Consider the following 24174-nt stretch of genomic DNA (forward strand, 5'->3'; position numbering starts at 1 on the left):
GGTACCACTATAGCTGATTTCCAGTCACATGGAATAGCTGCATTGTTTATGGAAACATGAAATATACGCATTAAGTATGGAATTATGGCCTCGGAACCTAATTTAAGAATCTCTGTAGCAATACTATCTGGTCCTCGAGACTTCCGATTTTTTAATTTCGTTATTCTCTCTCTAACCCCTTTGGAAGTTATTTTGAAAGTCGAATTTGGTTCACATTCACGGTCTGTGACACAACCACTCCTATCAGCGGGATTATTATTATTATTATTATTATTATTATTATTATTATTATTATTATTATTGAAAACCGAAATGAAATAGGAATTTAATAAGTCGGCCTTTTCTTTGTCATCATTTATACTTCCTCCGTTCTGATTTCGTAAAATCACTACTCCTTCATTTTTTCCTTTTCTCCTGCGTACATAATTATAAAACTGTCTCCAATTGTTACTTTCATCTTCTTTTAAAATAGTTTTTAGAAAATTTTCCTGAGCCAACCTTTTTTCACACTCAAGTTTCTTAATTAATTCGATATATTTTTCCCAATGCTCATGGCTTCGTTTACGTTTGCTAAATGCGCGCCTTGTCTTTTTCTTTAAGTAGCGAATATAATTAGTGTAATATTCTGGGTCCGGATTTTTCTTAATTATTTTAGAAGGTACACATTTTACTAATGCCTCGAAAATTATACACTTAAATTTATGCCACACATTTTCCATATTTCCTTCAGTCCTTAGAAAGTCATCATGCTTTTGTCGTAGAAACGTTTGTAATTCATGGACATCGGTTTTGTTAAAATTCCAGACAGACAGTGGACTTGACCTCGGATTTACTGTGTTTTCCCAGAAGATTTCTAATAAGACTCTATTGTGATCACTTATTTTATGAAGACTTTCAGAGTTGACAAAGAGAGAGACAGGTCTTAGTAGGTAAACATCTAAGAGGGCATTGTCACGCGTCGGACCATTTACTACCTGCGTGAAATCTTTACGCCAGATCAATTCATTAACAAGGGTCTATGCATCTGAATTTGTACCTGAAATCCCGTTCCAGTTAATTTTCGGGAGATTTAGATCCCCAGCAATTACTACGTTTCGGTCTTCTGATACTGTATTAAGATATTCATTCAGTTTGTGCAAAGTTAAATTGTTTAATTCACTGGGTGGTCTGAAACATGCTATTACATCTAAGGTTTCCCGCCCATTTCTTATCTGAACATTCAATATTTCAACTTCCTCATGTATCCACAGAAGATTGCTACTTATTTCTATCTTAGTACAAACGAAAACTGCCCCTCCCTTTTCACTTCTATCCTTTCTGAAGACTCTATAATCCGACCTAAAAATTTCCGAGTCATTTATGTCTTCCCTAAGCCATGATTCCGTCCCAATTATTACATCTGGATTATAAACATCGACCAAGTTCCAAAACGGAATAAGTTTATTTCTAATACTTTGGCAAACACACATAACAGTATATATATATATATATATATATATATATATATATATATATATATATATATATATACATATATATATACATATACACATATATATAATACATACACACACAAGGTTTCCAAGGTTTACCAGTTTACTGTGAAGCATGTAGGCCTATTTTATATGTAATGGATTGAAGGTGCTTATAATTAGTTCAATAACTCAAACAGTTTTCAAATAATGTTAGTAAATTTAAATATGATTACCATTACCATAACGATAGGCGTCTAAGCGAAATTCAATTTCAGCTCACACTCTGACAAGAATATCTAGCGTAATGTTTGTGATTACTTGTCTGATTCTTCGTTTTAGGTGACCAAGATTCTCAAATATTTCACTGTAAACCTCATTCTTGACATATCCCCAAAGGTAGAAGTCCAATAGAATAGGATCCGGACTTCTAGCGGGCCATGGGGTGGGTCCATGTCTGCCAATCCATCGGTCTGGAAAACGATAATTTAACTCCTCTCGGACATGGTTTGGGAAATAGGACAGTCCTCCATCTTGTTGGAAGATGATTTGCAACTCCATTTCCATTTGCTCGATTTGAGGAAATAGGAAATTCTGTAGTATGTCCATGTGTGCTATGGAGTTTATGTTTGTTAAAAAAAAAAGAATGGACCAAAAATCTTGTTGTGGATTAGGCCGCACCAAACGTTCACCTTTGGAGAATCCCGAATGTGGTCGTGTATCACATGTGGATTTTCCGAGCCCCAGTTTTCACAATTGTGCCGATTAACACAATCATTTACATGGAACGTGACCTCATGGAGAAGAGAATATTCTCTAGAAATTCTGGTTCATCATCAATTGTTTATAGCATGGTAGCAGCGAATTCAGCCCTAAGCAACTTATCCTGTGGTTTTATTGCATGCAAGAGTTGAATTTTATAGGGATGTAGTTTCAATCTCTTCCGCATGACGTCGTGCACTGTTGACTTAGGAATACTTAACAATGACTTATGATAATGACGTGAAAGCAAACTGTTTGAGTTACTGAAATAATTACACGCGCCTTCAATCCATTACACATAATACATGCTTCACAGTGAACTCGTAAAACCCCACATTCATTCTCGGCGGGTTACTATAGTACTTTTATAAGAATGAAAGTACAGAAATACGCTACGAACGTATGCACCAATCCAATATATTGACTTGAAAATCGTTGCTATAGGTATCCTACAAGTAAAACTCAGCTCAGACTCCTCGCGTCGCACATGCTATACCCCTCTTATCCCCTGCAGTAGGCGGGTTCTTTAATAAGCGGCTACGGCTACGGTTGCGGACATGTGCACTCAAAGAGCAGCTGTAACAATAACCAATGAAGTGAATATAACATTACAAGATGTCAACATCGTCTCTTTCTAAGTCACAATCGGAATCTATCTTCACTGGAACTGTCCTCATATTTAAATTTTAAATATTTAAATTAAATTAAATTAATATTTAATATAAAACGCTATGTGACTCCCTGACTCTGTAGCAATAACACGTGTTCAGTTCAGCATAAGTAGATAACACGTGCGCATAGTGTCGGTGGTGTGATTGGAGACCGGGAGCATGCTGGGAAAGGGAGCATACGTCATCTGCGCGAGACAGTCACGCCCGTTGGTTTCTGCGCACTGAGTTGTGTTTGTTGGATGCCTATACATGTGCCGCTTTTTGTGTGCACTCGGATCCTCATAGCTCCGCGACACCGTACAACATCTCTCGCATTAATATTCTAGTCTATTTTCTTTTTCTCTTAACTCACATTAATAAAGTAGTAGTGCAATCCATGACATCTTTCTTTCTCTCACTCGTACACCGTCCAAATCCAAAGGTATGCAGCTCGAAGTCTAGGAACACTACTGTATGCTTTCAAGAACCGAAAGGGGAATTTGGACCTAAAGTAAAACAACGTGTAGACAAAGACAAGCCATTTAATGTCGTGGTCGATGTAAGTAGTTCCTGTAAACTGACAAAAAATCACGTGAGAAGATGGTTAGAACATGTAAATCTCCCGGATGCTAAGAAAGACACACTACTACTACTGGATTCCTAGAGTGGTCAGATAGATAATAATAATAATAATAATAATAATAATAATAATAATAATAATAATAATAATAATAATAAATAATTTATTGCCAGAAAAAGATACTAACATAGATACTAAAGATAAGAACAAAGATGATACTATATTTACTTTTGCAGGAGTATACAATACTTTACATGGTAAGACAATTAAAACACAAATTATCCTTCCAAAAACTACATAATTTGTGTAACCCTTGGATGTGTATCTTTTTAGGAAATATAAAATTTTATTCGAAGGCAAGAAGAGTATTTCAGACACGCTAACATACGTGTGGCAGAGATGTGGATATGTGACGGAGGAAAATGTGAGATAATTTCATAACATTCTTGCAACAATATTGCATGTTGGAAACAGTGTGTGTGTTACAGAAGAGTGTGAAAAACCAGCCTATATAAAATGTTTGTACTGTTCAATGGCTCTTTGTTCCGACCACTTCTTTTCGAATCCATACTATCATATTTAAGGAGACACAAAATTAATACATATTTTAAATTCAGATTGAATTTGTATTTCAGTAAGAGCACTATATTAATGTGAGTTATGAGAAAAGGAAAATAGACCAGAGCATTAATGCGAGAGCTGTGATACGCTGTCGCGGAGCTATGAGCATTCGAGTGCGCGCAAGAAGCTGTATAAGTAGCAACGATTTTCAAGTCAACATATTTCGTGAACGAGGAAAAAGCGAAACGAACGACTATCACCACGCTTCTTAACGAATGAAAATTAGTTTGAATATGAATTTTCATTAAATTCGAGCATCCCGAACTGGGACGGTTCCCTTGTGAGTTCTGACAGAAACATCGTTCTCTGAAAGCCATAACTCCGCGTAAAACAGAAAGGATTGTGGAAGCGGTTACTGGGTAGGCAGCAACAAAAGAGAGTTCGTATTAACGGCTAACGGCGTTATATAATACCATCTTAATCGCTATTGTAATTTACGTTACAATTTAGGATTCGTCTCTTCATTACCTACACCTATTCTTATTTTAGTCTTCTTTTTGGTGTTTGATCTGGTGGTCCTCTTAGCTTCATATTTGAATGTTAACAATGTTTTGGTTCGCCTACAACCTATATTTCGATAGCAAATGACAGAAGCAATCCCTGGAGTTGGCGCCTACGCCTAAGTCTTCAGGTGTGACACGATGATGGTTTAGAACGGTTTTTCCATTCACTTGTGTCTTACTTAATTTTTATTTAAACAAAGCATCTCTAGCTCTTGCTTTTTTTTCCTCTGCAGTTTTAGGAACCGTATTATAGGCCTACATCTCTCCGACTGTCCTGGGTGGTCTAGTGGTAATTGTGTGGACAGTTGGATCCTGGGTTGGCGGATTAAATCTCGGCCAAGAGCGATGAATTTTAAAGTCACAGCTGCTGCTGCTGCTACTATGTACTTGAACCACTACAACCACCAATTAATATTATTACCAATACCATCACCACCACCACTACTTTCTACTTCTTCCTGCTGCTGCTGCTGCTACTATTACTTTCTACTTCTTGCTGGTGCTACTGCTACTTGCTACTAATACTTTCTACTTCTTGCTGCTGCTACTGCTGCTGCTACTTGCTACTGCTATTTTCTACTTCTTGCTCCTGCTACTACTAGCTACTAATACTTTCTACTTTTCTGCTGCTATTACTTGCTGCTGCTACTACTTGCTACTACTACTTTCTACTTCTTGCTGCTGCTACTACTACTATTTTCTACTTCTTGCTGCTGCTACTACTACTATTTTCTACTTCTTGCTGCTGCTACTACTATTTTCTACTTCTTGCTGCTGCTACTACTATTTTCTACTTCTTGCTGCTGCTGCTGCTACTACTATTTTCTACTTCTTGCTGCTGCTACTACTATTTTCTACTTCTTGCTGCTACTGCTACTTCCTACTTCTTGCTCCTGTGCTGCTACTTGTACTGCTGCTACTTTCTACTTGCTGTTGCTGCTACTGCCCCTACTGCTGCTACTTACCACCACCACCACCACCACCACCACCACCACCACCACTATGTAACACTATTAATACCACTGTTACTCCTATTACTTCTATCATCTCTACCACCACTTCTGCCACTTCTGTCACCACTACTTCCTCTACTGCTGCTACTGCTTCTGCTACCACTATCACCACCACCACTACCATTACAACTTCCACTACCACTATTCCTACAATATCCATATCCTCTGTTGCACGTATTAACATATTTTTCCTAAATTCTGATAGGGCCTTTATTTTAGTCTCTGTCAGTGTCGACGTAGCTATACCGGGTGCGACATAAGTTGCTACCCCGAAAATATCTACAAAGGTAAGGTCACTTACTGTACATACCATTTATTTACATCTATATGACCAGCCGAACTGCTCGAGTTGTCCACCGTCATTCTCTACACATTTCAAACAACGTTTGACCACTGATTAGCATATATTTTCACACACTTCTGGGTCGTAATTTAAAATGTTTTCAAACTGTATCTCAGTCATATTCTTAAAATGTTCCAGATTTCTCGATTTAGTAGCAAACACTCTTTCATACTTCCTTATATTGCAAAGTCGCAGGTGTAAGGTCCGGTGACCCTGCTGGCGAGCGACGCAAGAGTAGGTACCATATCTGTCTATCCATTCAATGAAATTATCAGTAAGGAAATCGCATAAGATTAATCATTTAGGGGGTGTAACGCAGTCTTGTTGCCAAATGAGTTAGTATATCGTATCTTAAAACATGAAATATTGTCTAGTTCAATAATCACTACTGTCAATATATTCCTGTAATATTGAGAGTTCACACCACCATAAAAAGAAGTATGGACCAATAACACAAGCACCCCATATTTTTATATCCATCTTGAATTACTTCATGAGAATTCCGGGCAATCCAGTAAACGTAATCATGTCTTTTAATCCTTCTATTTACAGTAATTTAAATGTCGTTACATCAGACCATAAATATATAAGTTAGTTTTTAATAAATTAGGAACAGCTTCATTGCGAATCACATATGTACAACTCAAGCTTAAGAATTTGAAGCAGTCAATCGAGAGTAGCGACTTATGCCGAGCAATGTATTTTGCAGTCATAAGGAACAGTCACAGCCATTAATTTATAAAATTCCCGTTTGAGGTTTTTAAATTGTTCCGCACATGCTTTTTTATTTTGGGATGTTTACTTCAACGTTGCTACTAAATTAATACATATACGAGGGTGGACTCAAAAGTAACCGGAACCGAACTGTTGCGCGCGCATGCTTTGTAGTTACGAGTTGTGCTGTTAGGTAGTGTTAGTTTGGGGTCTCCCGCGACCGTTAGTAAGCTGGCGTCAGTCTGAGTTAAGTGGTTTGTTTGTGGTGCTGTGTTGTTTGCGTTCCTTTTTCAACCGTTTGGCGATTAGTGAGATGGCCGACCACAAGGAACAAAGAGTGTGTGTGAAATTTTGTTTTCTGTTAGGGAAAAACTGCAGCAGAGACCGTTGGGATTCTTCGGCAAGTCATTAATGATGATGCTTTGGGCAAATCACAGGTCTACGAGTGGTTTTCCCGTTTAAAATCTGGCAACATGTCAACTGAAGACATGCCGCGCCCCGGGCTTCCTTCAACAGGAAAAAATGACGAAAACATTGCCAAAATCAAACTTGCAATTGATGAAGATCGTCGAAAGACCATTGACGAAGTTTCTGAGCAAACGAACCTGTCATGGAGCACGGTCCAGCGAATTTTAACCGAAGATTTGCACATGAGACGGGTGTCTGCAAAATCTGTTCCTCACTTGCTCACAGATGACCAAAGAGAAAGCCGCGTGAGAGTTTGCCGCGACTTCAAGAGTGAAGTGCAGAACGATCTGAAGTTTCTTAAAAGAATTGTGACTGGGGATGAGTCTTGATGCTACGGGTTCGATCCAGATCAAAGCAAGCATCGAACGAGTGGAAAACTCCAAATTCACCACGACCCAAGAAAGCACAAGTGCGATCCAATGTGAAAATAATGTTGATTTGTTTTTTTGATGTGAATGGCATTGTCCACAAAGAGTTCGTTCCGCCAGGACAAACAGTGAACCAACATTTCTATTTGGATGTGTTACGAAGATTACGAGAGAGTATGCGACGAAAACGGCCCGAAATGGGAACTGGTTGCTTCACCACGATAATGCTCCAGCCCACACAGCTCTGACGGTCCGACAGTTTTTGACAAGCAACAACATGGTGTTTGTGCCTCATCCACCCTACTCACCCGATCTGGCTCCGTCGAACTTTTTTTTTTTTGTTTCCACGGATGAAGAAATGTCTGAAAGGAAAGCGATTAAGTGATGTGGATGACGTCAAAGAAAAAACGCTAACGGCTTTGAACAGTATCCTGCCTCAAGAGTTCCAGCACCGTTTTCAGCAGTGGCAAGCGTTGGGACAAGTGCATTAATGCAAATGGACAATACTTTGAAGGGGACTAAAGTACTGTGAATGTAGAGTTCAATAAAAATTAAAAAAAAAAAAACATTCCGGTTATTTTTGGATCCCCCCCTCGTATTTCACATCTGAGATCCTGGTTGAGCATAAGAGAAGGCCATAGGCCTTAACTCTGCCAGGTTAAATAAAACCATTATTATTATTATTATTATTATTATTATTATTATTATCATTATTAAATGACTTTATCCCTCCTATTTTTCGTTTTCACTTTACTTTTTCTTCTTATTGTATACTTCTTCAAGTAATCAATTGCCTTAAAATTACAGATGGATAAAACTTAATTTTCAATTTTGAATGTTTCATGTCGTTTGCAATTTTGATGTCTTTATTTATATTTGTTATACAAAAAATATGTGTGAGAGGAGGTGTAGATAAACCCTTGTTTGTAAAATCAGAGCGGCTGTGACGTGATCCTATGATGAACAGCGATTATGACGAGACAACAGACGTAAAGGATTGCGTCGGAACACCTGCAGAGGATTACTTCGATAAGGAATGCAAACAGTTTCGTGGAAATGTCTCTAATATAGGTGCGGGATACGCGAACAAGCAGCTAATATTATACTTATTGCCTAACATTGTGTTTAATCTGGTGGTGACAGCATTGAGAACGCATTTACAATTAATTGAGAAGGCACTTCCTCCCTTCTGCTGGCCGCTACAGAAGAGATGTCATCATGGCCTACTGCGCATACCAATGTTTGGGACAGGTCTCACTTTTCCAGCTGTACTTTCTTATGTGGAAGTGAAACTTGGACAGTTTAGGAAAAACAATCAGAGCACACAACAATGAAAATCTTCATTGCTCCAGCGAAACAGCAGAGAAACCTGTCGCATGTCTTTCATTAATAAAATTCAGTACACATATTATACGAGCATCTTGCTTAAATGGAAAATCGGTATACTATTAAGTTCCTTGCGCTTCAAATCCATATAAATAATATTTTGTATCTCTTAGTTACGAAAAAAATAGCAAGCTTTAGACAGTTGCTGGGTGGGATGAAATCGAGGGAACGTTATCATAGCGATTTATTTCTACACCTGATAATTGATTGTTTATCGACAAAAATAATACTTCAGATGAAACTTCATACAATGACAATGGCAACGGCGATGGAATAATCGGTAATTTTTAAGTTAACAAGTAATAGCAAAACTCACAATGAAAGAAGGGGAATTGAAAGGGGAAACAATTAAAAGGAAGGGATTGGAAATTGTGGAAGAATTGCGGGTGACACACATTATGCAGGGAAGTTGGTAAGTCTGTAATATAACCATAGACTGATCATTAGAAACAGCAGTTATCACCTTGGGATACGGCTCGTCCCTAAACGCAGAGTAGTTTGCTTTAAGCACTGCTGATTATTTACATCATCCCAAATGTAATATTCTCATACAAAATCGATTAATTATTAAAAAACAGCCATTTGTACATTAACACTGCTTTAAGGTACTACAACATAGGAATTGTCCTTCTGTACGGCATAACTACTTCCTATCACTTGTGATTCACAGAACCAGGTTTTAAAATCTTTGTAAAGCTCCTTTGCACTCTTTATTTTGTACTTGTAGCCGGTCTTCTCCAGTTTAAAGTCGCGAACTGAGTCCTAACAGTTTGCAGACTTACATAACTTAACAAAACGAAACTTCAACGTGCTCATAATTCGTGTGTACCGGTACGTTTTGTAAGCAATGTTCGCAAATATGATCGTATTACCCCATTCCTGAAAGCAATAGGTTGGCTTAAACTAGATAAAAGAATACATTTACATTCATTTCTCTTCTCTTCGAAATCTTGAACTCTTCTATTCCTTCGAACCTGTCGTCTCGCTTCACTTATCTTTCTTCCCACCATAATTTGAACACACGCTCTCCCCATGAAACAATAATAATAACACCATCTCATCGCAACCCTCATACTCATCATTGACAAATAAATAGAATAATCATCCTCTTTCACAATAGCCCTGCCAAGACTCTGGAATTCGCTACCTGCTAGCATCAGGGACTGTCGAAAAAAATTGAATTCAAAAGCAAACTTACTAGGCAGTTGGTCAGTAGTTGAAATTAGTAGTTACGGCTTCTTACGAAATAGTTATCTTATTCTAGCATAAAATATTTCAATCTCCGGTAATTTCATTCTTATATAATATTAGTCTACGTTTAATTTGTACTTCAGTTAAAAATTCTTCTTTTTTTTTTTAATTTCTACAATAAATTGTGTATCTTTTATTAATCTTTTAATATAGTTACAATCCCCTGGTGGAGGGGAAAAGAAAGCCTGAAGGTCTTATCTCTACCACGTTAAATAAATAAATAAAAAATAAATAAAATAAATGCTAAATTAATACACATTTTAAAAGTTATCTGTAGACCGTGCAGTAAGAAAAAGTATCTGAGTTTAATATCTGCGCTGATAACAGAGTTTCCACTTCGCCGAAATTACCCTCAGCGAAGTTTTTCCTTACACTCATTTCCGTAATTAAGTTTAAACTTATACTAAAAATATTTAAAACACCGCTGTAACGAAAAGAGGTGTAAACACTACGAGAACTCCATGCGATACAACATAAACTACACGAATAACAGTTTGGGAAGTGTATCCAGGTGCTACAAAAAAGTTTCCATGACAACCCAAAAGAATCAAGTGTGGATACCGACTCCAACGTAAGAATAAGCTGCTGAATTTTCCATTTGCTGCTGTTGACCTTGAAGCAAGGTGCAGCGAGAGACGGTGGAGTCGAAAGCATGTGCTAAGGAGTTGTCAAGCACTTCCTTACTTCGGAAGAACTGTAGTTACTAGCAAAGAAAGTTGAGATCTATAGCTTCTTTACTTAATATACGGTACCTACTTCCTCCTCATTTCTGGTACTTAGTTTCCGCAGCTAAGTGCTTAAACGTTGAATTGATAAAGGAGAAGTCCTGAGTTCGAGATCCTTCTAGTTTGTTATTTTTTCATTTCATTCAATTTTCTACTTTAAGTAATAAATTTATCATAGCGGCAGGCAACCATCGCAGCATAAGATTGAGGAGCGGGTCTTCTGATCAGAGACTGCCTCCTGCCTTCGTACGTGAGTTCGAGTCTCATTCGGCTTGATTACCTGTTTGAGTTCTTTTTTAAGTTTCCCCAACTGTAAGGCCAATATCGGGTAATCCACAGCTAATCCTCGCCAAAATACAATCTTGCCGTCACGGATTCCGCCGACGCCATATAAATTCGCTGCTGATACAGAATCGTTGAATAACATTTACAAATAACATTAGAATCTATTTATGGATATGTTTTTCGAATAATTAAAATAACAGAGGAACGAAAGCATCGCTTCCTTCCTGAGTGCAGTGTCTCACTGTGAGCGGTATTATTTCATTGGATTATAAATTACTCCCGCTGTGGCTGAAAGGTTACATCAGCCTGTCACGCAGGCGATCTGGGTTCGAGTTCCGGTCTGACCTGGGGTTTTTCATTTGGTGGACAAGGTCGCAGTTGGGGTTTTTCTCGGGTTCTCCCGTTTCCCCATATTAAACATCGGCATTCCATCATCGTTCTATAGCATTCCCCGAACGCCAACTGACGACGCACCGATGGGGGTTGCCTGTTCGAAACCTGGATAAGCAGCGAACCTTAGTGTAGTCAGCCGGTATGGGTTGGGAAAGCTAGGCTAGAGGGGAAGTGCAATATATCTTCTAGGTCGCAGTGCTGGGTCGTAGTGCCCCCCTCATGAAATTCAACTCAATTCAACTCATAAACTTGGCTCGAAAGTTGTCGCCCTCTAATAATTCAGCTACTGTCCTATGTAGAAGAAATGTGCGACCTTTTCAGTGGTGGTATACTAGAGTGCCTTGTTCTTTCCCTGCATCACATATAAACACGAGGTAACGACAATGTGGAGGCAGTATCGTTCACAGCAGATCACAGTATCAAGGAAGGAAGCAAGATCTCTGTTTCTCCGATATTATAAAACATATGAGAAAAATATTTACAGTGATACTGATTACAAACGTAAAACAACGCAGCAATAAAAGAAAGAACGAAAACAGGACAAACTAGTTGAGAATCGAAGTCAGGACCATTCCACTCCCAACCAGTTCGGCACTTAGCATTGTGCCAGAAATGGAAAGAAGGTATGTAGACAAGTATAGGCCTATTATAGGGACGGCAATCATATTTCGACTGCCAGTAACTGTAAGACCTTTAAGTGTTGTATAATTTAGTTTTGCTATACTTAGTTTCATGTAATCATTTTTCTACCACATTCGGCCATCTCAAAATGTGTAAAAGTTTTCGGCTACAAATCAGTTTGTTTGAATCACTTATTCCAGCCGTGGCGAAATGTGACTCGCGATCACACTGTAGCTCGCAATGGTAGCTATGCATTTATCTTGCCTCTTACCTCCCTCAACCCCCACCCTCACACTCACTGGAGTCAAACTCCGTTCCATTTGTATTTGTCTCTGACCTGCAAGTGGCGTATCGTCGCAATGTCTCTCTAGAAACCATGTACTTCTACGAAAACGAAAGTTTCAAGTAGGATGGGAGGACGCATTTTTGCGGCCAACACGATGAGAATATTAAATGTATGATTTGTTCACAAGTATTACGAGGAAAACGGTTGTGTAACAAAAAACGGAAGTATACTACCTGTCACTCATTAAACATTAAAGGTTAACTGTTATTAGTATTATTATTATTATTATTATTATTATTATTATTACTATTACTATTACTACTACTACTATTATTATTATTATTACTACTATTATTATTATTATTACTACTACTATTATTACTATTATTATTATTATTATTATTATTATTATTACTACTATTATTACTATTATTATTATCTCTGTACGTCGATCCTTTTTCAGCAGATGTACGGATAATGCGGTTAGCTCCCAGATTTACAGTGTGATGTTAAATGAAAGTTAGATGTACTGTAAGGACTTGACAAATGTTGGACTTTTCAAATCTTTGCCAAAAAATAAATATCCGAAGCTTCGTTCTTTCGCTTGCTCTGTTGAAGTCAGGTTCGCTACAACTTACGTTTGTGAAAAATTATTATCAACAATGTTGATAGTAAAATCAAATTTAGATCACGACTGACAGACAAATACCTTCGTGATCAACTACGACAGGCAGTAAGTGACATAATTCCTGATTTTGAAACTCTGTCGCAGACATATTCTGAAGAGAGTTAATTTTAGGTTGTGATAATGTGTCCTATGTTTTCTTTTTCATTTCTTTCTTCGTTACACCCTAGATCACATATAGATTGCTCATTCCTATGTTAAAATTTGTTGTACTTTGAAGAGAACAACCGCCAGGATCGCCACCCGTTCGCCGTAAACGAACACGAGATGGCAGTACAGTCGCTAATGCAATTCAAATGGGAGTTATGACGTGACTCCTTATGTAACAACTAGATGGCAGCATAGTAAAGCTGACAAAAGTTGTTACCGTCAAAGCCTATAACGCAGAGCAATCTGGAGATTATATATATATATATATATATATATATATATATATATATATATATATATACTCGTATGATCTAGGGTTACACGTACTAAACATTAGTTTGTAACCTTATACTGAATAAAATTATTTTTAAGTGCTTGACGTAAGGAAAATGAAAATCCGTTAATAAGTCAGACTGTTGCTTCACTTCCCCTTCGAGTGTCCGCCTCCCTCCATAGGTGCTACGCACGTTGCAGTTTACACAGTGGCTCGGCGCACGATCACATTTTCGCCACGGCTGTTTCTATTGGCATCTTGATGTACGTGAGAAGTGACGGTCGTAAATTATGAAAGTGGGACATTAATAAAATTTGTGATTGTGTTGTGTGTCTTTTCCCTCCTGAGTTCTAGTACTTTTTTTGTTCTTTATGTTCGTTCCCATATCGTCATTTACTACTCTTGAATAAAATTGAGCATCTTCAGTAGGAAGTTGAAATCCGGAGTGAGATAAGTGGTCCACGGGATTAGAGTTCACAAAACTAGTTCCATCAGTCCCTTAACCTTTGCAAGTATGTGGTGCGGGACAATAGATTGCATATAGGTTATTTTTCTCGATTGATTCTTAATTATTCTGCCATTCCACGAATGTTGCATAGCCTATGCCTTTGAAAAAGTAGTAAAGTACAGACGAGAAGGCGAGACCTGGCATGTGAGCTGTGCGAGAGGAGAAAGATCGAGTTATTAGAAAGAGAGTTTATTTGATGATGCTTAATATTATAAGAATCTACCGAAACGGAAGTTCATCCCAGACTAAATCCTATCTTCTCCTTCCATAACCACTAGTGATATAGCAAGATGAAATCACAGGACAGGTCTGGTCTCTTCTACTGTACAGACCTCTCAACAATTGCGCACGCATTCATTAATTTTCATTATTTCATATTTTAATTTTGATTTTAAAGAATTTAAGTAATTATTTTAGTTACTGTATTAAGATAGAACATACTTCCTCATACGTTTTGTAAAACTTCAATTTGGAAGCAGAATGTGTCTTTGACCGCACCTCAATATAGGGTGACAGGTCATGAAATCCGGTGTGATGAAAATCATACAAATTCCAAAAAAATTAATAATACATAATAGCTAAATAATGAACAATAAATCTATACTGCGTTCCATAATGTTTGCTAGGCGACGTAAACTTTGCCGGCAGAGGATGAGAGAAGTATAATTGCTAATCAATGACACAGGTCACTTTCCAGACTTATCGTGAAGTTGGGCAGAGGTAGACGCTTCAGACCGCCCAACTTCAAGATAAATCTACAACGTGACCTCTATAATTGGTTGATTAACAATTGAGGATCTAACATTCTAAATGTCCTAAGTGTCAAAAACAACTTTCTGAGATATTGACGAAAAAAAACTGCGAAATGTATGTTGAGATACAGAATGAGTCAGGAGGAAAGGGATATGTTGTGAGAGGCGATAATATTGGTGACTCTGAACAAAAAAGTTTATGTGAACATATACCCTGTTCTTAATAGTATCTGACATACAGCTGTTTGAAAATCACGAGTGTCAGTCTCATGTCGTTCATCAGCACTCACATGCGGAAGCAACCAAAACGACATTAGGTTGTAGTAGGATCCTGGACGTTGGATCGGTCGTAGTGGAGCCATTTCTTGGCCACCGAGATCACCTGACCTTATTCCATTGGATTACTGCGTGTGTGGGATTAGCTTAAGACCGAAGTCTACAAGCACAAAGTGGAAACAAGGGAGGAACTTCTTGCTCGCATTTCACATGCTTGTGCTCAAGTAAAGAAATGTCCGAATCAGCTCAGATAAGCAACACAGCAGCTGCCTACAAGATCCGTAAAGTGCGTTGAGATTGACGCTGGACTTTTTGAACATATTCTGAAAGAAAAAAAATTCACAATTAAATAGAACATAAGGCAACAATGTTTTAATTTACTATCACCTGCAGTTTTCCCGTTCCTCATTGTTTCCATTAGTTTTCTCCGAAACCGTTAAGAACAGGACATATGTTCATATAAACTTTTTTGTTCAGAATCACCAATATTATCACCCCTCAAACCATGTAGCCTACCTTTCCTCCTAACTCACCCTGTATCTACAATACCGTCTTTTGGCGCACGAATGAGTCACTTACAGTAGAGCTACGACCAAGACAATTTAATATGTTATCATATGGATGTTTCTCCCTTAGACTGAATAAAATTAAATTTGAAAAATTGTCAGGCACATAGCACATTTAGAATGTTACATCTTCAATTATCCTTCTCTCTTCCTCTGCTGGCAAAATTTACGTAGCCTGTCAGACATTATGGAACGCATTATAGTGTCGATCGATAGAATTAGGATGAACATTTAGTGTATGGCGGGAGCGATCGATCGATTGAACTTGAGCACTTGGTAGAAGTCGAGAACAAACAGGTTAAAAATAGCAAGCTTCCGCATGTCTCGGGCAGTCGTAACTCGACAGTGAAGAGTGCTAAATCGACCGGACTTGCACCAAATGATTAGTTTCGTCGAGTTATATAAAATTAGCAAGTAAACAATTTCGGACGTTACTTAAAATTTGTGTAAAAGTGGAAAAACTGTTGAACTTTATCGTGAAAATTCGTAGGGTCCCTTCACATGCGTTGAAAATATGAGAGAGAACAAAACATATACAGGGTAGAACAGAGTTACATAAGAAAGAAAACAAGCAGCCACACTCAGGGGCAGGTTTCTGAGGCAGCGTTACAAAGATGCCGCGCTCTGCATAAACGTGGGCGCTATTTATAGGACTATTGTTTTACCCATCTACTATCGATATATTCCTGGCTGGAGATATTGCTTAGGGCAGTGGTATCCAACCTTTTTTCTTTGCGTAACCCTAGAGACATTTTTCCACTCAAACTTGTGCCCCCAAAGTTATGCTTAATCCAAATTATACAAAACTATATCCGAACTAAATTAAATTCAATCTATCAATTATTAAATCACCCAGTTTTAAACTTAAAAAAAGGTAATCACGCTATTAAGTATGTAATAGAAGAAATAACGTCACAGATATCATAAAAAATAAAAAATAACTTTATTATTGATTTAAGTGCATGTGACCTGTTAAATGAGATGCCCGAGATTGTTTTCTATAAGTCACACCCTTTCACTGTAAATCAATTTCTTTTCCCTGTCACTATAACTCAGAATTTGCTTTGAAACTCACTGCACTTTCACTACAACACATGCACACCCAATACTAATCACTGGAAATTCACTTTGTTTCCTCTGCTTGGTCACTGTACTTGTAAAGCAACAAAATAATGTGCATAATATTCTACCGTCTATTAGTAAAGTCCTTAAGCCTATTTTTAAATACATTTTTGGTTATTGGTAAAGCTTTTAATAAGTCTGCAGAGAGAGCAATCCAGTCTCTGATAGTACGATTGAGAAAAAAACTTTCCAGTGTCCGTCCTCTGCCTTCTTAGTTCGCCACTAAAAGAAGTGAGGAGAGAGACTAAGAAACGAAGCAAAGAAACCGAGTCTGCATACAAGAGACACCATACACCACTGAAAGAGGTTACATTTAGCCAGATACACTAAGGCATTGATTCTGACGTATGTCATTCGTAATATTATAGGAGCACGATCAGCATAAGTGCAACTGCAAGATTTTGTTGTTGGGTAGGGTTATAGAAGGCAATACATATTTCCTTTGGAGGAAATGGTTTTCATTAGCTCTGATCATTCATGAAACGTACATATATGCTTATTTTAAATATGTGATATTTGATAGCCATCCCAACCAGGGTTTAATAATCGGCCTCCTAATCAATTCCAAATGAATATTTATGTTTAATTTAATTTTTTCTTTAATAGAAACCCTAGTTAGGTAGGCTATCATTGAAAAATTTATTGGATATGTAACAAAAAACAATTTAGGCTACAAGACAAATTACATTTTATAAAGAATATAAATGATGATTAATTATGCTAAATTTATTTTAATTGAACCTAGGATATGCGTACCCCCGGTTGAATACCACTGCATTAGGGAACTTGGTTTTGTTTATCAGCGAGACATTTAGAAAAGATCTTCATATTAGCAATAACTGCAACTGTATATTCAGAACTTGAATAAAGGCTTATACCGCGTTAACAGTTCATCATCTCTTGCATAAAAGCCGTGCAACTGACAGTGTTCATTCTCATCTTTTGCTCTCACTGCAGCAGAGAAGGGGCGTTTCCATGCGTTGACAAATTCTCCTGAATTTTCTGAGATTTTGTAATTTTTTCTAGAAAAAAAGTCGATTTTCCACTAAATAAAAAGAAATAACGCCGATGCCAAAGAACAGTTCTATTGCTTTTATTTCAAATACTTACTCTGTGACATAACTGTCACTGAACACGTTCCGCCTTATGTACTTCGACGGAAATTACAAACAAGAAGCAAACAAATTCTGTAGAAACAAATTATTTGACGAAATCGTTTTTCCTTTGATACAGATTAGGCTATATTGTTTCATTTGTTAGATGATTTTACGTAAAGTTGAAACACGAAGAAAATCATTCCTGAATACACAAAGTCATTTTCTGCGTTGAAAGCAAATCACGAGTGTTGTTCAATTAAGATAAATATAGGAACAATTCTTTTTACTGAAAATTTTTTATTTCATATTCATCGCCTGCAGATAAGAGGAATCGTAGATACTCAAATGAACAAAACCCATCCAATAGGTCATGAAAAATTCAGTACAAAAACAGACACTCCACAGCTGTGGAGTAACGGTTAGCGCATCTAGCCGCGAAACCAGGTGGCCCGGATTCGAATCCCGGTCGGGGCAACTTACCTGGTTGAGGTTTTTTTCCGGGGTTTTCCCTCAACCCAATTTGAGCAAATGCTGGATAACTTTCGGTGCTGGACCCCAGACTCATTTCACCAGCATTATCACCTTCATCTCATTCAGACGCTAAATAACCCAAGATGTTGATACAGCGACGTAAAATAACCTACTTAAAAATGAGTGAACAAAACCACTTTTCGGATTAAGTGAGAATGGAAACGTGTATTTTTGTAAAGAATCCCAGAATTGGCTCTTTGCAACATCACAGTAAGTTCTCTTACAACTTTTAGAAGAGTAAAGTAAAAAGTAAAAAGCAAAAATGAGAAGTGAGCGAGAGACCTCAGAAATGTTTCGAGGAAAATACGAACTGTACTTTTTCCTCTGATTAGAATTCAAGTTACGACCTTTTGGGATATCGCCGTCACTTTTACTAATCCAGCCGATACGGTTCACAAGTAATGACAGCGATATACCACTCCCCACACGACTAGCCGACTTGTTTATGTTGTAAATCTTATTAATCTTCATTAAAAATCTACAGACGTAATGATATGCTAAAAATAATTGCTGTATTAATTTCCAAGGACATGACCTTCCTTAATAAATATTAAAACGTGCCAAATAGTGCACGAGTGAAGAAGTACTGACTAGATGGTTCTTTTTACTGCTCTTGTTACGCATGTTGTTCACGTGACTAACGTCAATGTTTCCATGTTACAGGGAAGACGTTAACGACGAAGATGCCAAAGTCCGGAATTTACCATCTGAATATATCAAAGAGGAAAAGGAACATAATGTGAACGGATCCACTGTTATACATAATACTGAAAAAGATGGACTTAATACACGTGAGACGAATACGGAACTTAAAATATCTCCCTCACAAGAGAATGGAGTTACGACGGACTCTTCTGACCAAATGTCCCATTCACAGGAAGATCGAAAGAATCTACCTGGCGATACTGTACAGCAGCCACAAGATGCGAAGCCTGGTTCTGCTGCTCCTGCACCCACGGACAGTACGAGGTCAGTGAAGTCACTTTTCTAGTCATGTCGTTCAATCTACTTTCATAGTCAGGTGAAGACAACTATTTTTTCGCGTGGTCGCCATTGCGTACTCTGTGTCGAAATGGAGAGAAATCGGTATAACGTACACTTCACGGCAAAAAGAATGGGCCGCCGACAATTTCTAAGTTCCAGAGACATAACATTGCACATGCTCGTCTCGTCAAAGCCGTAGTTCACCAGGTAACACATAATTAAACCACTTAAATTTGCTGTATTTTGTTTAAGAGTATAAACTATGTTACAAAATCGAATGGAGGGTTAATTCTAGACACATCAGGGCCTCTGAAGAGTGAAATAATCATAAAATTGATAAATACAAAATCAACCGAAACAAATATGAACGGGAAAATCAAGTATTATGGCGAAACGATATTAACAGCCACAGTAGCTAGATGATTCATTTTACTGAGCTTGTCACGCACGTTGTTCACGTGTCTAATGTCAATAAAATTTTTCCATGTTACAGGGAAGACGTTAACGACGAAGATGCCAAAGTCTGGAATTTACCATGTGAAAGTATCAAAGAGGAAAAGGAACACAATGTGAACGAATCCATTGTTATACATAATACTGAAAAAGATGAAGTTAATACACGTGAGACGAATACGGAACTTAAAATATCTCCCTCACAAGAGAATGGAGGTACAACGGACTCTTCTGGTCAAATGTCCCATTCACAGGAAGATCGAAAGAATCTACCTGGCGATGCTGTACAGCAGCCACAAGAGGCGAAGCCTGGTTCTGCTGGTCCTGCGCCCACGGCGGGTACGAGGTCAGTGAAGTCACTTTTCTAAGCATGTCGTTCAATCTACTTTCATCGTCAGGTGAAGACAACTATTATTTCACGTGCTCGCCATTGTGTACTCTGTGTCGAAATGGAGAGAGATCGGCATGATGTACAAGAGAGCCTGAGCTTCAGTGGGGAGGGGTGATGCGACAACGAGAAAAGAGAATAATACTGCCAACTAAGCATTGACTTATTAATTACAATAGTTTTTTTTTACTGACTCACTTGTTACACGTGCACTCTTCATTGCATACGAGCAGTACAAGAGCAAATCGTCTCACTCAAACGCGACTACCTTTGACATTCAAGCTTACACCGCTCACCGTGTTTATTATAGGCTATTCGCTATCTCTTGAAACCAAATGCATGCATGCATGCGCCGAAGCTTACAGTAAGAACCTTATAATGTGGATAAGTGAGCTAACTAGCTACAAGTGGAAGCGTAGCGAAAAGAGGAAGCTTCCCTGTCCACATTCTTCTTCAGTTTTTATGGACACTCGGCAAACATGAACCGAACATACGGTCTCTTACCGGTTTCCAACCGACTCTGTTATTTTAGTTTACATTCTTCACTTCCACGTACTTTTGGAATGCCTATGGACTAGGGCGAAGTTTGTAATATATTGATTTGTTTAATTACATCTTCTGATAAACTATAGCTATGACAACTTGGTGACTCTTTCCAAGCTGAATTTAATGCACATAATAGCATGAAGTATTTCAATTTTCATTATATTTCGCTATTTAGATTTGACAAAGTTCATTACACTGAACGCGCGTTTAACATCGGCATCGAATATGGAGGAGCTAGAAATGATAAAGCATGTGCAGCAAGCTGAAAAAACGTATTTTCACAAATAATAACACTGAACTCCATACTGCACTCTTACAAAATACGATAAAACTTTAAAAAGGCTGTTGCGTAGGCAAAAGTACCGGCAACTAATTAACAAAGCGAACTGCTAATGAACAGAACAAAGCTGTATTGACTTCTGTACACCTCCTCGTTCCTAATTTCCGTTTCTTCATGCTCATGACCTCGTAACTCCTATTCTGTGAGTTGATGGGAGGGGAATCTCGACGTGAAGATGTTACACACTATTTTGAAACACAAAGTGATGCCAAGCTTTTCCCAATGTATTAAGATTTGAGGTTAATTAACAGAATTTCAACATGTCGCTAAATTACATTTTTTTGGCACCAAATGGCTTCCAAGAACACCAGATCTGGTGGCAAAATCACCAACTTAGCAAACTGGTACTACTCTTCTGCTCTGCTCTGTTAGCCACAGCTGGGGCTCAAATGTGCAGCGCGGGTTGGATTTCTGTTAAGTCGTGATCGAATTTCTGGGTACAAAGCCGACGTTGCAGAAGATTTTATCGGGGTACTCCCGTTTCCCTTCTTCATTCTACCATCACTGTCCAGCTGCTCCTAATTTCGTCTATCACCTGGAATGAAGTTTTAGGGTTAGTATGGGTTTCCGATGCTGGTAAAAGAAGGGCTTGGAACTTCGAACCTTGGGGCTTATCAGGACACTCGTCTGCGAATGGGACCTGGCTTTATAAAGAGCTCAGGGAAGCTATTTTAGAAAGCGTAGGGGATTCCGTTGCTTGGTAAAGACTAGGTCTGCTGTAACTTACACAAATACGATGTACTCAGTCTGACTTTTGAGTAAAATTGTGAGTTAAGGGTTTAGGTACAGCTTACAGCAGTAAAATTTAGAAAATATACATTTTTTTCACCAACTCCTGTATCCTGAACAATAATGAAAATCATTATGTGTAAAACACTGTCCTTCTGCTATATGAAAAAAATATTTTTACGATAAAAAAGTTATTTACATTTTTTTTTTCAAAATTCATTTCACTGTGCAATGATGAAGCGTTTCCCAAATAGCAAAAAAAAAAAAAAAAAAAAAAAAAAAAAAAAAAACCTATCCAACATTCTGTGATGGAATTTTTTGTGTGTATTTATGCATGTCATATTTACAATATGATGCAAGATCACTTCTCTACCTTTGATAGATTGTCTGATAAAAAATAAATTAATTTTAAAAAATAAAAAGAAATATTATTTTTTAAGGAATGTAGTAGAAAGAGCATGGTATTGTAAACACGAGTTTCAGCAATAAAATGAAAGAGAAAAAAACGTGAAGAAGTACTGTACATTGTACGAGCGGATATAGTTGCTCTTAATAGACAAAAGAAGACGGCAGTAATATTGGACCCAACTGTACGGTTCGAAAAGGATGTATCTCAAGCATTAGCGGTTGATCAAGAAAAACAAGTCATTTACCGCCCATGTGTTCCTCACTTGAGTGAGAGATATAATGCAATTGACTACACATGGGAGGTGAGGGGTTTGCTTTTTGGTGCCCGCGGATAGGCGTATAAATATACTACTGACATTTTAACACAATATGATATGACATCCCAAGATATTAAAAACATTTGTTTAAATATCTTAAAGAAATCCATAGGCATTTTACATAATAATTTATATAATGTTTAATCTTTTAAACTTTCTAAATTGCATATTGTAATATGATTGCTATCTATTGTATTGATTTTTCTCTCTATTCCATATACGCATTTTTTAAATTGTTTTCCGGACCTATCTGGTCACCTGTTATGACGGACGGATTTTTTATTATTATTATTATTATTATTATTATTATTATTATTATTATTATTATTATTAAAGTTTATGAGTTATGAGGGAAATGCTTCATGACTGCACAGTAAACTGTCACCTTTTTGAATTAAAAAATATATGTAGATATATAATTTTTTTTAATCGTAAAAATATTTGTTTCATATAGAAGAACGACAGTGTTTCACACATACCAACTTTCATTATTGTACAAAATAAAGTAATGGAGGAAAAAAAAAAGTTGTATATTTTCAAAACTTTTACTGCTGTAAGCTGTACCTAACCCCTTAAAGAGGTAAGTTTCTATACTGATTTTACATTTGATCCCTTCTATCGTATCGCGGGCTACTTGTACGGCATTTTTTCGAACGCTCTGTAATAAAATTTACGACTTACTCGTGGAGTCCAGAAAAAGACTGAAAGGAAAAAAATAACCTCGAAGGAAGCAGATGTCGTTATTGCGCAACATAGGACAGGAAAAGGTCTTAAGAACAATAGAAGTATTTATTCATATAGTGGCTAACCGAAAACAGATGACTTACAGCAGGCTACGTGAATGCAAACATTCAGTACTGGATACAAGCGTAAAGAGGAGAAAAAAAGGCTACGTACGGTATGTATTTGTGTGTCTAGGCCAGGACTTCAGTTCTTGGTGATAGATTATTCTCCTTCATGCGTTTCCTAACTTTAGTGGTAAGGCATGACACTTTCCAAGTAAACGCATATTAGACACGTATTCATTCTGTGCGTTATAAAATGAGTTACAAATAGTTCCATCTATTTCTGAAACTACTTGAACAACAAGCTGTCAGAAAAGACTGATTTGATTACAGTTCTCCAATGTACTCCTATCTCTTTAGAGTGAAGTATTGGCATGAGTTGATGGGTTTCGCTCCAGTAACAAAGCTATCTACGTTCTGTTAAATGTAAATGTTGCTATCTATTACCCATTTAATTCTGAAAATGACTCAAGCTAGAGTCGTGCAGAACCGGTTAAGGAAAATCGAAATTATATATCTATATTGCTACTGAACGCCTGGCTCTATAGACAATATGCGAAGCTCTTCCGTCATGCTGAGTGCCTCAGTGTTCGGTTTAATGGATGTTCGATTGGGCCATTCAGGGCTCCCAAGAATCCTTGCAAGGGCGCGAGTATCATCGTGTACTATTTAATTAACATTTTCTACCCTCTCACTCGTCATTCATTCATGTATTACAGATGGGTATCGTCAAGAGCAACAACATGCATCGTGAAACTACAACCATTATACTAAAGCTTGAGAGTATTTTACTTTTTGTTAATAACATTCTATCTTAATAAT

General features: G+C 37.5%; 1 protein-coding gene across 1 annotated transcript in view; it reads left to right on the top strand.

Annotated features, from left to right (window-relative positions):
- The window catches only part of LOC138715727 (uncharacterized), a 94165-nt gene extending 73958 nt beyond the window's left edge, over positions 1–20207 (top strand). The window contains exons 3-4 of the mRNA XM_069848785.1: positions 19066–19371; positions 19880–20207. Of these exons, the coding sequence (XP_069704886.1) occupies positions 19066–19371; positions 19880–20207 (634 nt within the window). The remainder of the gene's footprint in view (positions 1–19065; positions 19372–19879) is intronic.
- Positions 20208–24174: the final 3967 nt, after the last annotated feature.

The sequence above is a fragment of the Periplaneta americana genome, chromosome 15, assembly GCF_040183065.1.
Source record: "Periplaneta americana isolate PAMFEO1 chromosome 15, P.americana_PAMFEO1_priV1, whole genome shotgun sequence".
In the NCBI taxonomy this organism is placed as follows: domain Eukaryota; kingdom Metazoa; phylum Arthropoda; class Insecta; order Blattodea; family Blattidae; genus Periplaneta; species Periplaneta americana.